Source organism: Phyllobates terribilis, unplaced genomic scaffold (genome assembly GCF_046119375.1).
Source record: "Phyllobates terribilis strain yellow unplaced genomic scaffold, ASM4611937v1 Scaffold_2__4_contigs__length_985480577, whole genome shotgun sequence".
NCBI classification, from domain to species: domain Eukaryota; kingdom Metazoa; phylum Chordata; class Amphibia; order Anura; family Dendrobatidae; genus Phyllobates; species Phyllobates terribilis.
In genome coordinates this window covers 1,421,211-1,438,642 of record NW_027362762.1, presented here as the reverse complement: position 1 = coordinate 1,438,642, position 17,432 = coordinate 1,421,211, and the positions used below count along the sequence as shown (strand labels likewise).

General features: G+C 45.0%; 1 protein-coding gene across 1 annotated transcript in view; it reads right to left on the bottom strand.

Annotated features, from left to right (window-relative positions):
- XRRA1 (X-ray radiation resistance associated 1) overlaps positions 1-17,432 on the bottom strand; it is a 56,131-nt gene that overhangs the window by 35,303 nt on the left and 3,396 nt on the right. Inside the window, exons 6-8 of the mRNA XM_073661067.1 lie at positions 17,020-17,117; positions 14,430-14,563; positions 12,770-12,874 (exon numbers count right to left, since the gene is read on the bottom strand). Of these exons, the coding sequence (XP_073517168.1) occupies positions 12,770-12,874; positions 14,430-14,563; positions 17,020-17,117 (337 nt within the window). The remainder of the gene's footprint in view (positions 1-12,769; positions 12,875-14,429; positions 14,564-17,019; positions 17,118-17,432) is intronic.

Here is a 17,432-nt window from a genome sequence, read left to right as displayed (position 1 = left end):
AACAACTCAATCTTGGTTTCATCAGTCCACAGGACCTTCTTCCAAAAAGAAATTGGCTTCTCCAAATGTGCTTTTGCATACCTCAGCCGACTCGGTTTGTGGCGTGCTTGCAGAAACGGCTTCTTTCGCATCACTCTCCCATACAGCTTCTCCTTGTGCAAAGTGCGTTGTATAGTTGACCGATGCACAGTGACACCATCTGCAGCAAGTTGATGCTGCAGCTCTCTGGAGGTGGTCTGAGGATTGTCCTTGACTGATCTCACCATTCTTCTTCTCTGCCTTTCTGATGTTTTTCTTGGCCTGCCACTTCTGGCCTTAACAAGAACTGTCCCTGTGTTCTTCCATTTCCTTACTATGTTCCTCACAGTGGAAACTGACAGGTTAAATCTCTGAGACAGCTTTTTGTATCCTTCCCCTGAACAACTATGTTGAATAATCTTTGTTTTCAGATCATTTGACAGTTGTTTTGAGGAGCCCATGATGCCACTCTTCAGAGGAGATTCAAACAGGAGAACAACTTGCAAGTGGCCACTTTAAGTAGCTTTTCTCATGATTGCATACACCTGGCTATGAAGTTCAAAGCTCAATGAGGTTACAAAACCAAAAAAAGTGCTTTAGTAAGTCAGTAAAAAGTAGGTAGGAGTATTTAAAACAAGAAAATGATAAGGGTGCCCATACTTATGCACCTGTCAAATTTTGTTTGAATGCAGATTGCACATTTTCTGTTAGTACAAAAAACCTCATTTCAAGGCAGAAACATTACTGTGTCCAACAGTTATTACATATATCAAACAGAAATAGCTATTGCAAAAACACCAATTTTTATAAAACATTAAGCTTAAGATTAATAGGGGTGCCCAAACTTTTTCATATAACTGTACATTACATTACTGATCCTGAGTTACCTCCTGTATTATACCCCAGAGCTGCACTCACTATTCTGCTGGTGCAGTCACTGTGTACATACATTACATTACTGATCCTGAGTTACCTCCTGTATTATACCCCAGAGCTGCACTCACTATTCTGCTGGTGCAGTCACTGTGTACATACATTACATTACTGATCCTGAGTTACATACTGTATTATACCCCAGAGCTGCACTCACTATTCTGTTGGTGCAGTCACTGTGTACATACATTATTGATCCTGAGTTACATACTGTATTATACCCCAGAGCTGCACTCATTATTCTGCTGGTGCAGTCACTGTGTACATACATTACATTACTGATCCTGAGTTACATCCTGTATTATACCCCAGAGCTGCACTCACTATTCTGCTGGTGCAGTCACTGTGTACATACATTATTGATCCTGAGTTACATACTGTATTATACCCCAGAGCTGCACTCACTATTCTGCTGGTGCAGTCACTGTGTACATACATTACATTACTGATCCTAAGTTACATCCTGTATTATACTCCAGAGCTGCACTCACTATTCTGCTGGTGCAGTCACTGTGTACATACATTACATTACTGATCCTGAGTTACACCCTGTATTATCCTCCAGAGCTGCACTCACTATTCAGCTGGTGCAGTCACTGTGTACATACATTACATTACTGATCCGGAGTTACATTGTGTATTATACTCCAGAGCTGCACTCACTATTCTGCTGGTGCAGTCACTGTGTACATACATTATATTACTGATCCTGAGTTACATCCTGTATTATACTCCAGAGCTGCACTCACTATTCTGCTGGTGCAGTCACTGTGTACATATATTATATTACTGATCCTGAGTTACCTCCTGTATTACACTCCAGAGCTGCACTCACTATTCTGCTGGTGCAGTCACTGTGTACATACATTACATTACTGATCCTGAGTTACATCCTGTATTATCCTCCAGAGCTGCACTCACTATTCTGCTGGTGCAGTCACTGTGTACATACATTATATTACTGATCCTGAGTTACATCCTGTATTATACTCCAGAGCTGCACTCACTATTCTGCTGGTGCAGTCACTGTGTACATACATTACATTACTGATCCTGAGTTACATCCTGTATTATACTCCAGAGCTGCGCTCACTATTCTGCTGGTGCAGTCACTGTGTACATACATTACATTACTGATCCTGAGTTACATCTTGTATTATACTCCAGAGCTGCACTCACTATTCTGCTGGTGCAGTCACTGTGTACTTACATTACATTACTGATCCAGAGTTACATCCTGTATTATACTCCAGAGCTGCACTCACTATTCTGCTGGTGCAGTCACTGTGTACATCCATTACATTACTGATCCTGAGTTACATCCTGTATTATACTCCAGAGCTGCACTCACTATTCTGCTGGTGCAGTCACTGTGTACATACATTACATTACTGATCCTGAGTTACATCCTGTATTATACTCCAGAGCTGCACTCACTATTCTGCTGGTGCAGTCACTGTGTACATCCATTACATTACTGATCCTGAGTTACATCCTGTATTATACTCCAGAGCTGCGCTCACTATTCTGCTGGTGCAGTCACTGTGTACATACATTACATTACTGATCCTGAGTTACATCTTGTATTATACTCCAGAGCTGCACTCACTATTCTGCTGGTGCAGTCACTGTGTACTTACATTACATTACTGATCCAGAGTTACATCCTGTATTATACTCCAGAGCTGCACTCACTATTCTGCTGGTGCAGTCACTGTGTACATCCATTACATTACTGATCCTGAGTTACATCCTGTATTATACTCCAGAGCTGCACTCACTATTCTGCTGGTGCAGTCACTGTGTACATACATTACATTACTGATCCTGAGTTACATCCTGTATTATACTCCAGAGCTGCACTCACTATTCTGCTGGTGCAGTCACTGTGTACATCCATTACATTACTGATCCTGAGTTACATCCTGTATTATACTCCAGAGCTGCACTCACTATTCTGCTGGTGCAGTCACTGTGTACATACATTACATTACTGATCCTGAGTTACATCCTGTATTATACTCCAGAGCTGCACTCACTATTCTGCTGGTGCAGTCACTGTGTACATACATTACACTACTGATCCTGAGTTACATCCTGTATTATACTCCAGAGCTGCACTCACTATTCTGCTGGTGCAGTCACTGTGTACATCCATTACATTACTGATCCTGAGTTACATCCTGTATTATACTCCAGAGCTGCACTCACTATTCTGCTGGTGCAGTCACTGTGTACATCCATTACATTACTGATCCTGAGTTACATCCTGTATTATACTCCAGAGCTGCACTCACTATTCTGCTGGTGCAGTCACTGTGTACATCCATTACATTACTGATCCTGAGTTACATCCTGTATTATACTCCAGAGCTGCACTCACTATTCTGCTGGTGCAGTCACTGTGTACATCCATTACATTACTGATCCTGAGTTACATCCTGTATTATACTCCAGAGCTGCACTCACTATTCTGCTGGTGCAGTCACTGTGTACATACATTACATTACTGATCCTGAGTTACATCCTGTATTATACTCCAGAGCTGCACTCACTATTCTGCTGGTGCAGTCACTGTGTACATACATTACATTACTGATCCTGAGTTACATCCTGTATTATACTCCAGAGCTGCACTCACTATTCTGCTGGTGTAGTCACTGTGTACATACATTACATTACTGATCCTGAGTTACATCCTGTATTATACTCCAGAGCTGCACTCACTATTCTGCTGGTGCAGTCACTGTGTACATACATTACATTACTGATCCTGAGTTACTTCCTGTATTATACTCCAGAGCTGCACTCACTATTCTGCTGGTGCAGTCACTGTGTACATACATTACATTACTGATCCTGAGTTACATCCTGTATTATACTCCAGAGCTGCACTCACTATTCTGCTGGTGCAGTCACTGTGTACATACATTACATTACTGATCCTGAGTTACATCCTGTATTATACTCCAGAGCTGCACTCACTATTCTGCTGGTGCAGTCACTGTGTACATCCATTACATTACTGATCCTGAGTTACATCCTGTATTATACTCCAGAGCTGCACTCACTATTCTGCTGGTGCAGTCACTGTGTACATACATTACATTACTGATCCTGAGTTACATCCTGTATTATACTCCAGAGCTGCACTCACTATTCTGCTGGTGCAGTCACTGTGTACATCCATTACATTACTGATCCTGAGTTACATCCTGTATTATACTCCAGAGCTGCACTCACTATTCTGCTGGTGCAGTCACTGTGTACATACATTACACTACTGATCCTGAGTTACATCCTGTATTATACTCCAGAGCTGCACTCACTATTCTGCTGGTGCAGTCACTGTGTACATCCATTACATTACTGATCCTGAGTTACATCCTGTATTATACTCCAGAGCTGCACTCACTATTCTGCTGGTGCAGTCACTGTGTACATCCATTACATTACTGATCCTGAGTTACATCCTGTATTATACTCCAGAGCTGCACTCACTATTCTGCTGGTGCAGTCACTGTGTACATACATTACATTACTGATCCTGAGTTACATCCTGTATTATACTCCAGAGCTGCACTCACTATTCTGCTGGTGCAGTCACTGTGTACATACATTACATTACTGATCCTGAGTTACATCCTGTATTATACTCCAGAGCTGCACTCACTATTCTGCTGGTGTAGTCACTGTGTACATACATTACATTACTGATCCTGAGTTACATCCTGTATTATACTCCAGAGCTGCACTCACTATTCTGCTGGTGCAGTCACTGTGTACATACATTACATTACTGATCCTGAGTTACTTCCTGTATTATACTCCAGAGCTGCACTCACTATTCTGCTGGTGCAGTCACTGTGTACATACATTACATTACTGATCCTGAGTTACATCCTGTATTATACTCCAGAGCTGCACTCACTATTCTGCTGGTGCAGTCACTGTGTACATACATTACATTACTGATCCTGAGTTACATCCTGTATTATACTCCAGAGCAGCACTCACTATTCTGCTGGTGCAGTCACTGTGTACATACATTACATTACTGATCCTGAGTTATCTCCTGTATTATACTCCAGAGCTGCACTCACTATTCTGCTTGTGCAGTCACTGTGTACATCCATTACATTACTGATCCTGTACTGATCCTGAGTTACACCCTGTATTATCCTCCAGAGCTGCACTCACAGGGTCACACTCACCTTTGCAGTCCGGCCAGGCTCAGGAACACTGAGGGATGGGACAGTAAGTTGTCATCTAACATGAAGACCTCCAGACTCGGGAACATCCGGATTTCGGGATCTTTCCTGTAAATAAATAATGTCAGATCCAGGGATCGAGGAGGATCAGCGGCGTTGATGTCGGGGCTCGTTCATACAGCACATCACTATATGATGCCATCCAGGCTCCTCCCCCTTAGTGATGCTCCTCCCCTCTGTGTCTGCGGCGCAGTGTCCTGATACAACCGTTTGTCTCACTGGCGGCTCCTTTTAGTGTTAGTCTTGGTCAATAATCCTGCAAGCAGTGCTGCAGTATAAAGCATGGAGGAGAGACAATACAACCAGCCTGAGCCTCTGGTACAAGAAGAGCTGGATTTTAGACTATCTCAGACTCCAACAGACAGTGCAGCTATAAAAGAGCAGTGCTGCAGTATAAAGCACTGGGAAGGGTCAGAGCAGTAGTATGAGCATTTGATGTGACAGTCGGGGAATTTTGTAGTCATTCTTGCAGTGTAAAGCATGGTAGGGGGACAGAGCAGCAGAGCTGGGGTCACACACGTAGCACTTTGCAGACCACCCCTGGGCACCGCCAGCTGGAAGGGTATTTCTGCAGCCTCGTGGGCTGCTCGTGACAGCCATACTGAGGGTGCACCGCTAGAAGGGGGTGTGATCAGTGATTGGGGGGATCTGATCAGTGATCAAAGGTCTGATCAGTTATCGGGGGGGGGGGTCTGATCAGTGTTTGGGGGTCTGTTCAGTGATTTTGGAGTAACTGTCTATATGAAGACAGGACACATCCCGGCAGGAGCGCTGACTTACGTGAGGGGGGCGCTGACTTACATGGGGGGCGCTGACTTACATGGGGGGGCGCTGACTTGCGTGGAGGAGCGCTGACTTACATGGGGGGGGGGCGTTGACTTACAGGGGAGGGGGGGCATTGACTTACAGGGGAGGGGGGGCATTGACTTACGTGAGGGGGGCGTTGACTTACGTGAGGGGGGCGCTGACTTACGTATGGGGGGAGCGCTGACTTACGTATGGGGGGAGCGCTGACTTACGTATGGGGGGAGCGCTGACTTACGTGGGGGGAGCGCTGACTTACGTGGGGGGAGCGCTGACTTACGTGGGGGGAGCGCTGACTTACGTGAGGGGGGCGCTGACTTGCGTGGAGGAGCGATGACTTACATGGGGGGGGCTGACTTACGTGGGGGGGGCGCTGACTTGCGTGGAGGAGCGATGACTTACATGGGGGGAGCGCTGACTTACGTGAGGGGGGCGCTGACTTACATGGGGGGGGGCGTTGACTTACAGGGGAGGGGGGGCATTGACTTACGTGAGGGGGGCGTTGACTTACGTGAGGGGGGCGCTGACTTACGTGAGGGGGGCGCTGACTTACGTGAGGGGGGCGCTGACTTACGTGAGGGGGGCGCTGACTTACGTGGGGGGAGCGCTGACTTACGTGGGGGGAGCGCTGACTTACATGGGGGGGCTGACTTACGTGGGGGGAGCGCTGACTTACGTGAGGGGGGCGCTGACTTGCGTGGAGGAGCGATGACTTACGTGAGGGGGGCGCTGACTTACGTGGGGGGAGCGCTGACTTACATGGGGGGGGCTGACTTACATGGGGGGAGCGCAGACTTACGTGTTGGGAGCGCTCAGGTCCGGCGGCAGGTGCGTCAGTCTGTTTGCGGTCAGGCACAGCACTCTGAGGCGCGGGAGGACCCCCAGCTGCAGGATGTCCCCGGGGGAGAGACGGTTATAGGAGAGATCCAGGACCTGGGACACAGGAACAGACAGATAATGGTGGCCAGATCTACACGTCAGATTATCAGGTGATTCTGGATGACCTGTAAATATTCCGGATTATCAGGTGATTCTGGATGACCTGTAAATATTCCGGATTATCAGGTGATTCTGGATGACCTGTAAATATTCCGGATTATCAGGTGATTCTGGATGATCTGTAAATATTCCGGATTATCAGGTGATTCTGGATGATCTGTAAATATTCCGGATTATCAGGTGATTCTGGATGATCTGTAAATATTCCGGATTATCAGGTGATTCTGGATGATCTGTAAATATTCCAGATTATCAGGTGATTCTGGATGACCTGTAAATATTCCGGATTATCAGGTGATTCTGGATGACCTGTAAACATTCCGGATTATCAGGTGATTCTGGATGACCTGTAAACATTCCGGATTATCAGGTGATTCTGGATGATCAGTAAACATTCCGGATTATCAGGTGATTCTGGATGACCTGTAAATATTCCGGATTATCAGGTGATTCTGGATGACCTGTAAATATTCCGGATTATCAGGTGATTCTGGATGACCTGTAAATATTCCGGATTATCAGGTGATTCTGGATGACCTGTAAATATTCCGGATTATCAGGTGATTCTGGATGACCTGTAAATATTCCGGATTATCAGGTGATTCTGGATGACCTGTAAATATTCCGGATTATCAGGTGATTCTGGATGACCTGTAAATATTCCGGATTATCTGTAAATATTCCGGATTATCACGGGATTCTGGATGATCTGTAAATATTCCGGATTATCAGGTGATTCTGGATGACCTGTAAATATTCCGGATTATTAGGTGATTCTGGATGATCTGTAAATATTCCGGATTATCAGGTGATTCTGGATGATCTTGAATACGGCAGCCCATCAACTAATCTAAATCTTCCTGAATTTTCCGGATGATCAGGTGCCTCTGGATGATTAAAATAATGTTTCCTACGATATTTAAATTTCCTGGAGAGTGGATGATTTTATACACTGTAAATAAGCAGAGCTGCAGTGTAAAGCATGGAAAAGGGATAGAATAGCAGCCTGAAGCTGTCTCTTCTGTGCTCAACAGACAAAGTAGCTGAGCCGGAGTCACTGATCACACCTATGTGCTAATATGGCAGGGCTTCAGTGTAAAGCATGGGGGACAGACAAAGCAGTGCTGGAGTATTTTACCATACAAACAAAGATTGGTAAAAGAATGGGACTCACTTCAAGCTGCGGGAACTCTCCAGGGATGACGGTGATCCGGTGGATTCCATTCATGGAAAGATCCAGTTCTCTGAGAGCAGGAAATGTCCGGAACGCCTCTGGGAAAAGGGAAAAGTTAAAGTAACGATCCAGGAACTACCCGATCTCCGCAAGACAAACGCCCCGATCACAGCAGAGAAGTATCAAGAATATTAAAATAAAAATAGCTATTGCAAAAACACCAATTTTTATAAAACATTAAGCTTAAGATTAATAGGGGTGCCCAAACTTTTTCATATAACTGTACATTACATTACTGATCCTGAGTTACCTCCTGTATTATACCCCAGAGCTGCACTCACTATTCTGCTGGTGCAGTCACTGTGTACATACATTACATTACTGATCCTGAGTTACCTCCTGTATTATACCCCAGAGCTGCACTCACTATTCTGCTGGTGCAGTCACTGTGTACATACATTACATTACTGATCCTGAGTTACATACTGTATTATACCCCAGAGCTGCACTCACTATTCTGTTGGTGCAGTCACTGTGTACATACATTATTGATCCTGAGTTACATACTGTATTATACCCCAGAGCTGCACTCATTATTCTGCTGGTGCAGTCACTGTGTACATACATTACATTACTGATCCTGAGTTACATCCTGTATTATACCCCAGAGCTGCACTCACTATTCTGCTGGTGCAGTCACTGTGTACATACATTATTGATCCTGAGTTACATACTGTATTATACCCCAGAGCTGCACTCACTATTCTGCTGGTGCAGTCACTGTGTACATACATTACATTACTGATCCTAAGTTACATCCTGTATTATACTCCAGAGCTGCACTCACTATTCTGCTGGTGCAGTCACTGTGTACATACATTACATTACTGATCCTGAGTTACACCCTGTATTATCCTCCAGAGCTGCACTCACTATTCAGCTGGTGCAGTCACTGTGTACATACATTACATTACTGATCCGGAGTTACATTGTGTATTATACTCCAGAGCTGCACTCACTATTCTGCTGGTGCAGTCACTGTGTACATACATTATATTACTGATCCTGAGTTACATCCTGTATTATACTCCAGAGCTGCACTCACTATTCTGCTGGTGCAGTCACTGTGTACATATATTATATTACTGATCCTGAGTTACCTCCTGTATTACACTCCAGAGCTGCACTCACTATTCTGCTGGTGCAGTCACTGTGTACATACATTACATTACTGATCCTGAGTTACATCCTGTATTATCCTCCAGAGCTGCACTCACTATTCTGCTGGTGCAGTCACTGTGTACATACATTATATTACTGATCCTGAGTTACATCCTGTATTATACTCCAGAGCTGCACTCACTATTCTGCTGGTGCAGTCACTGTGTACATACATTACATTACTGATCCTGAGTTACATCCTGTATTATACTCCAGAGCTGCGCTCACTATTCTGCTGGTGCAGTCACTGTGTACATACATTACATTACTGATCCTGAGTTACATCTTGTATTATACTCCAGAGCTGCACTCACTATTCTGCTGGTGCAGTCACTGTGTACTTACATTACATTACTGATCCAGAGTTACATCCTGTATTATACTCCAGAGCTGCACTCACTATTCTGCTGGTGCAGTCACTGTGTACATCCATTACATTACTGATCCTGAGTTACATCCTGTATTATACTCCAGAGCTGCACTCACTATTCTGCTGGTGCAGTCACTGTGTACATACATTACATTACTGATCCTGAGTTACATCCTGTATTATACTCCAGAGCTGCACTCACTATTCTGCTGGTGCAGTCACTGTGTACATCCATTACATTACTGATCCTGAGTTACATCCTGTATTATACTCCAGAGCTGCGCTCACTATTCTGCTGGTGCAGTCACTGTGTACATACATTACATTACTGATCCTGAGTTACATCTTGTATTATACTCCAGAGCTGCACTCACTATTCTGCTGGTGCAGTCACTGTGTACTTACATTACATTACTGATCCAGAGTTACATCCTGTATTATACTCCAGAGCTGCACTCACTATTCTGCTGGTGCAGTCACTGTGTACATCCATTACATTACTGATCCTGAGTTACATCCTGTATTATACTCCAGAGCTGCACTCACTATTCTGCTGGTGCAGTCACTGTGTACATACATTACATTACTGATCCTGAGTTACATCCTGTATTATACTCCAGAGCTGCACTCACTATTCTGCTGGTGCAGTCACTGTGTACATCCATTACATTACTGATCCTGAGTTACATCCTGTATTATACTCCAGAGCTGCACTCACTATTCTGCTGGTGCAGTCACTGTGTACATACATTACATTACTGATCCTGAGTTACATCCTGTATTATACTCCAGAGCTGCACTCACTATTCTGCTGGTGCAGTCACTGTGTACATACATTACACTACTGATCCTGAGTTACATCCTGTATTATACTCCAGAGCTGCACTCACTATTCTGCTGGTGCAGTCACTGTGTACATCCATTACATTACTGATCCTGAGTTACATCCTGTATTATACTCCAGAGCTGCACTCACTATTCTGCTGGTGCAGTCACTGTGTACATCCATTACATTACTGATCCTGAGTTACATCCTGTATTATACTCCAGAGCTGCACTCACTATTCTGCTGGTGCAGTCACTGTGTACATCCATTACATTACTGATCCTGAGTTACATCCTGTATTATACTCCAGAGCTGCACTCACTATTCTGCTGGTGCAGTCACTGTGTACATCCATTACATTACTGATCCTGAGTTACATCCTGTATTATACTCCAGAGCTGCACTCACTATTCTGCTGGTGCAGTCACTGTGTACATACATTACATTACTGATCCTGAGTTACATCCTGTATTATACTCCAGAGCTGCACTCACTATTCTGCTGGTGCAGTCACTGTGTACATACATTACATTACTGATCCTGAGTTACATCCTGTATTATACTCCAGAGCTGCACTCACTATTCTGCTGGTGTAGTCACTGTGTACATACATTACATTACTGATCCTGAGTTACATCCTGTATTATACTCCAGAGCTGCACTCACTATTCTGCTGGTGCAGTCACTGTGTACATACATTACATTACTGATCCTGAGTTACTTCCTGTATTATACTCCAGAGCTGCACTCACTATTCTGCTGGTGCAGTCACTGTGTACATACATTACATTACTGATCCTGAGTTACATCCTGTATTATACTCCAGAGCTGCACTCACTATTCTGCTGGTGCAGTCACTGTGTACATACATTACATTACTGATCCTGAGTTACATCCTGTATTATACTCCAGAGCTGCACTCACTATTCTGCTGGTGCAGTCACTGTGTACATCCATTACATTACTGATCCTGAGTTACATCCTGTATTATACTCCAGAGCTGCACTCACTATTCTGCTGGTGCAGTCACTGTGTACATACATTACATTACTGATCCTGAGTTACATCCTGTATTATACTCCAGAGCTGCACTCACTATTCTGCTGGTGCAGTCACTGTGTACATCCATTACATTACTGATCCTGAGTTACATCCTGTATTATACTCCAGAGCTGCACTCACTATTCTGCTGGTGCAGTCACTGTGTACATACATTACACTACTGATCCTGAGTTACATCCTGTATTATACTCCAGAGCTGCACTCACTATTCTGCTGGTGCAGTCACTGTGTACATCCATTACATTACTGATCCTGAGTTACATCCTGTATTATACTCCAGAGCTGCACTCACTATTCTGCTGGTGCAGTCACTGTGTACATCCATTACATTACTGATCCTGAGTTACATCCTGTATTATACTCCAGAGCTGCACTCACTATTCTGCTGGTGCAGTCACTGTGTACATACATTACATTACTGATCCTGAGTTACATCCTGTATTATACTCCAGAGCTGCACTCACTATTCTGCTGGTGCAGTCACTGTGTACATACATTACATTACTGATCCTGAGTTACATCCTGTATTATACTCCAGAGCTGCACTCACTATTCTGCTGGTGTAGTCACTGTGTACATACATTACATTACTGATCCTGAGTTACATCCTGTATTATACTCCAGAGCTGCACTCACTATTCTGCTGGTGCAGTCACTGTGTACATACATTACATTACTGATCCTGAGTTACTTCCTGTATTATACTCCAGAGCTGCACTCACTATTCTGCTGGTGCAGTCACTGTGTACATACATTACATTACTGATCCTGAGTTACATCCTGTATTATACTCCAGAGCTGCACTCACTATTCTGCTGGTGCAGTCACTGTGTACATACATTACATTACTGATCCTGAGTTACATCCTGTATTATACTCCAGAGCAGCACTCACTATTCTGCTGGTGCAGTCACTGTGTACATACATTACATTACTGATCCTGAGTTATCTCCTGTATTATACTCCAGAGCTGCACTCACTATTCTGCTTGTGCAGTCACTGTGTACATCCATTACATTACTGATCCTGTACTGATCCTGAGTTACACCCTGTATTATCCTCCAGAGCTGCACTCACAGGGTCACACTCACCTTTGCAGTCCGGCCAGGCTCAGGAACACTGAGGGATGGGACAGTAAGTTGTCATCTAACATGAAGACCTCCAGACTCGGGAACATCCGGATTTCGGGATCTTTCCTGTAAATAAATAATGTCAGATCCAGGGATCGAGGAGGATCAGCGGCGTTGATGTCGGGGCTCGTTCATACAGCACATCACTATATGATGCCATCCAGGCTCCTCCCCCTTAGTGATGCTCCTCCCCTCTGTGTCTGCGGCGCAGTGTCCTGATACAACCGTTTGTCTCACTGGCGGCTCCTTTTAGTGTTAGTCTTGGTCAATAATCCTGCAAGCAGTGCTGCAGTATAAAGCATGGAGGAGAGACAATACAACCAGCCTGAGCCTCTGGTACAAGAAGAGCTGGATTTTAGACTATCTCAGACTCCAACAGACAGTGCAGCTATAAAAGAGCAGTGCTGCAGTATAAAGCACTGGGAAGGGTCAGAGCAGTAGTATGAGCATTTGATGTGACAGTCGGGGAATTTTGTAGTCATTCTTGCAGTGTAAAGCATGGTAGGGGGACAGAGCAGCAGAGCTGGGGTCACACACGTAGCACTTTGCAGACCACCCCTGGGCACCGCCAGCTGGAAGGGTATTTCTGCAGCCTCGTGGGCTGCTCGTGACAGCCATACTGAGGGTGCACCGCTAGAAGGGGGTGTGATCAGTGATTGGGGGGATCTGATCAGTGATCAAAGGTCTGATCAGTTATCGGGGGGGGGGGTCTGATCAGTGTTTGGGGGTCTGTTCAGTGATTTTGGAGTAACTGTCTATATGAAGACAGGACACATCCCGGCAGGAGCGCTGACTTACGTGAGGGGGGCGCTGACTTACATGGGGGGCGCTGACTTACATGGGGGGGCGCTGACTTGCGTGGAGGAGCGCTGACTTACATGGGGGGGGGGCGTTGACTTACAGGGGAGGGGGGGCATTGACTTACAGGGGAGGGGGGGCATTGACTTACGTGAGGGGGGCGTTGACTTACGTGAGGGGGGCGCTGACTTACGTATGGGGGGAGCGCTGACTTACGTATGGGGGGAGCGCTGACTTACGTATGGGGGGAGCGCTGACTTACGTGGGGGGAGCGCTGACTTACGTGGGGGGAGCGCTGACTTACGTGGGGGGAGCGCTGACTTACGTGAGGGGGGCGCTGACTTGCGTGGAGGAGCGATGACTTACATGGGGGGGGCTGACTTACGTGGGGGGGGCGCTGACTTGCGTGGAGGAGCGATGACTTACATGGGGGGAGCGCTGACTTACGTGAGGGGGGCGCTGACTTACATGGGGGGGGGCGTTGACTTACAGGGGAGGGGGGGCATTGACTTACGTGAGGGGGGCGTTGACTTACGTGAGGGGGGCGCTGACTTACGTGAGGGGGGCGCTGACTTACGTGAGGGGGGCGCTGACTTACGTGAGGGGGGCGCTGACTTACGTGGGGGGAGCGCTGACTTACGTGGGGGGAGCGCTGACTTACATGGGGGGGCTGACTTACGTGGGGGGAGCGCTGACTTACGTGAGGGGGGCGCTGACTTGCGTGGAGGAGCGATGACTTACGTGAGGGGGGCGCTGACTTACGTGGGGGGAGCGCTGACTTACATGGGGGGGGCTGACTTACATGGGGGGAGCGCAGACTTACGTGTTGGGAGCGCTCAGGTCCGGCGGCAGGTGCGTCAGTCTGTTTGCGGTCAGGCACAGCACTCTGAGGCGCGGGAGGACCCCCAGCTGCAGGATGTCCCCGGGGGAGAGACGGTTATAGGAGAGATCCAGGACCTGGGACACAGGAACAGACAGATAATGGTGGCCAGATCTACACGTCAGATTATCAGGTGATTCTGGATGACCTGTAAATATTCCGGATTATCAGGTGATTCTGGATGACCTGTAAATATTCCGGATTATCAGGTGATTCTGGATGACCTGTAAATATTCCGGATTATCAGGTGATTCTGGATGATCTGTAAATATTCCGGATTATCAGGTGATTCTGGATGATCTGTAAATATTCCGGATTATCAGGTGATTCTGGATGATCTGTAAATATTCCGGATTATCAGGTGATTCTGGATGATCTGTAAATATTCCAGATTATCAGGTGATTCTGGATGACCTGTAAATATTCCGGATTATCAGGTGATTCTGGATGACCTGTAAACATTCCGGATTATCAGGTGATTCTGGATGACCTGTAAACATTCCGGATTATCAGGTGATTCTGGATGATCAGTAAACATTCCGGATTATCAGGTGATTCTGGATGACCTGTAAATATTCCGGATTATCAGGTGATTCTGGATGACCTGTAAATATTCCGGATTATCAGGTGATTCTGGATGACCTGTAAATATTCCGGATTATCAGGTGATTCTGGATGACCTGTAAATATTCCGGATTATCAGGTGATTCTGGATGACCTGTAAATATTCCGGATTATCAGGTGATTCTGGATGACCTGTAAATATTCCGGATTATCAGGTGATTCTGGATGACCTGTAAATATTCCGGATTATCAGGTGATTCTGGATGACCTGTAAATATTCCGGATTATCAGGTGATTCTGGATGACCTGTAAATATTCCGGATTATCAGGTGATTCTGGATGACCTGTAAATATTCCGGATTATCAGGTGATTCTGGATGATCAGTAAATATTCCGGATTATCAGGTGATTCTGGATGATCAGTAAATATTCCGGATTATCAGGTGATTCTGGATGATCAGTAAATATTGCGGATTATCAGGTGATTCTGGATGACCTGTAAATATTGCGGATTATCAGGTGATTCTGGATGATCAGTAAATATTGCGGATTATCAGGTGATTCTGGATGACCTGTAAATATTGCGGATTATCAGGTGATTCTGGATGATCAGTAAATATTGCGGATTATCAGGTGATTCTGGATGATCAGTAAATATTGCGGATTATCAGGTGATTCTGGATGATCAGTAAATATTGCGGATTATCAGGTGATTCTGGATGACCTGTAAATATTGCGGATTATCAGGTGATTCTGGATGACCTGTAAATATTGCGGATTATCAGGTGATTCTGGATGACCTGTAAATATTGCGGATTATCAGGTGATTCTGGATGACCTGTAAATATTGCGGATTATCAGGTGATTCTGGATGACCTGTAAATATTCCGGATTATCAGGTGATTCTGGATGACCTGTAAATATTCCGGATTATCAGGTGATTCTGGATGACCTGTAAATATTCCGGATTATCAGGTGATTCTGGATGATCTGTAAATATTCCGGATTATCAGGGGATTCTGGATGATCTGTAAATATTCCGGATTATCAGGGGATTCTGGATGACCTGTAAATATTCCGGATTATCAAGTGATTCTGGATGACCTGTAAATATTCCGGATTATCAGGTGATTCTGGATGACCTGTAAATATTCCGGATTATCAGGTGATTCTGGATGACCTGTAAATATTCCGGATTATCAGGTGATTCTGGATGATCTGTAAATATTCCGGATTATCAGGTGATTCTGGATGATCTGTAAATATTCCGGATTATCAGGTGATTCTGGATGACCTGTAAATATTCCGGATTATCAGGTGATTCTGGATGACCTGTAAATATTCCGGATTATCAGGTGATTCTGGATGAGCTGTAAATATTCCGGATTATCAGGTGATTCTGGATGAGCTGTAAATATTCCGGATTATCAGGTGATTCCGGATGACCTGTAAATATTCCGGATTATCTGTAAATATTCCGGATTATCACGGGATTCTGGATGATCTGTAAATATTCCGGATTATCAGGTGATTCTGGATGACCTGTAAATATTCCGGATTATTAGGTGATTCTGGATGATCTGTAAATATTCCGGATTATCAGGTGATTCTGGATGATCTTGAATACGGCAGCCCATCAACTAATCTAAATCTTCCTGAATTTTCCGGATGATCAGGTGCCTCTGGATGATTAAAATAATGTTTCCTACGATATTTAAATTTCCTGGAGAGTGGATGATTTTATACACTGTAAATAAGCAGAGCTGCAGTGTAAAGCATGGAAAAGGGATAGAATAGCAGCCTGAAGCTGTCTCTTCTGTGCTCAACAGACAAAGTAGCTGAGCCGGAGTCACTGATCACACCTATGTGCTAATATGGCAGGGCTTCAGTGTAAAGCATGGGGGACAGACAAAGCAGTGCTGGAGTATTTTACCATACAAACAAAGATTGGTAAAAGAATGGGACTCACTTCAAGCTGCGGGAACTCTCCAGGGATGACGGTGATCCGGTGGATTCCATTCATGGAAAGATCCAGTTCTCTGAGAGCAGGAAATGTCCGGAACGCCTCTGGGAAAAGGGAAAAGTTAAAGTAACGATCCAGGAACTACCCGATCTCCGCAAGACAAACGCCCCGATCACAGCAGAGAAGTATCAAGAATATTAAAATAAAAAGTTTCGGCATCAGCTTGCTGATGGTTTCCATCTACCCTCTATTAATAATTACGTAATATCAACAAAAATAAAATAAAAAAAGATCAACTGCAGAAACTATATGAAAAAAACAAACTGTTACAGCACCGTGCGTCCACATCCTTGCTGACTGTTTCCAAAAATAAGCACAAATTCTGGAGGATACTACTAGTAGCGGGGAGTCTACGGCGC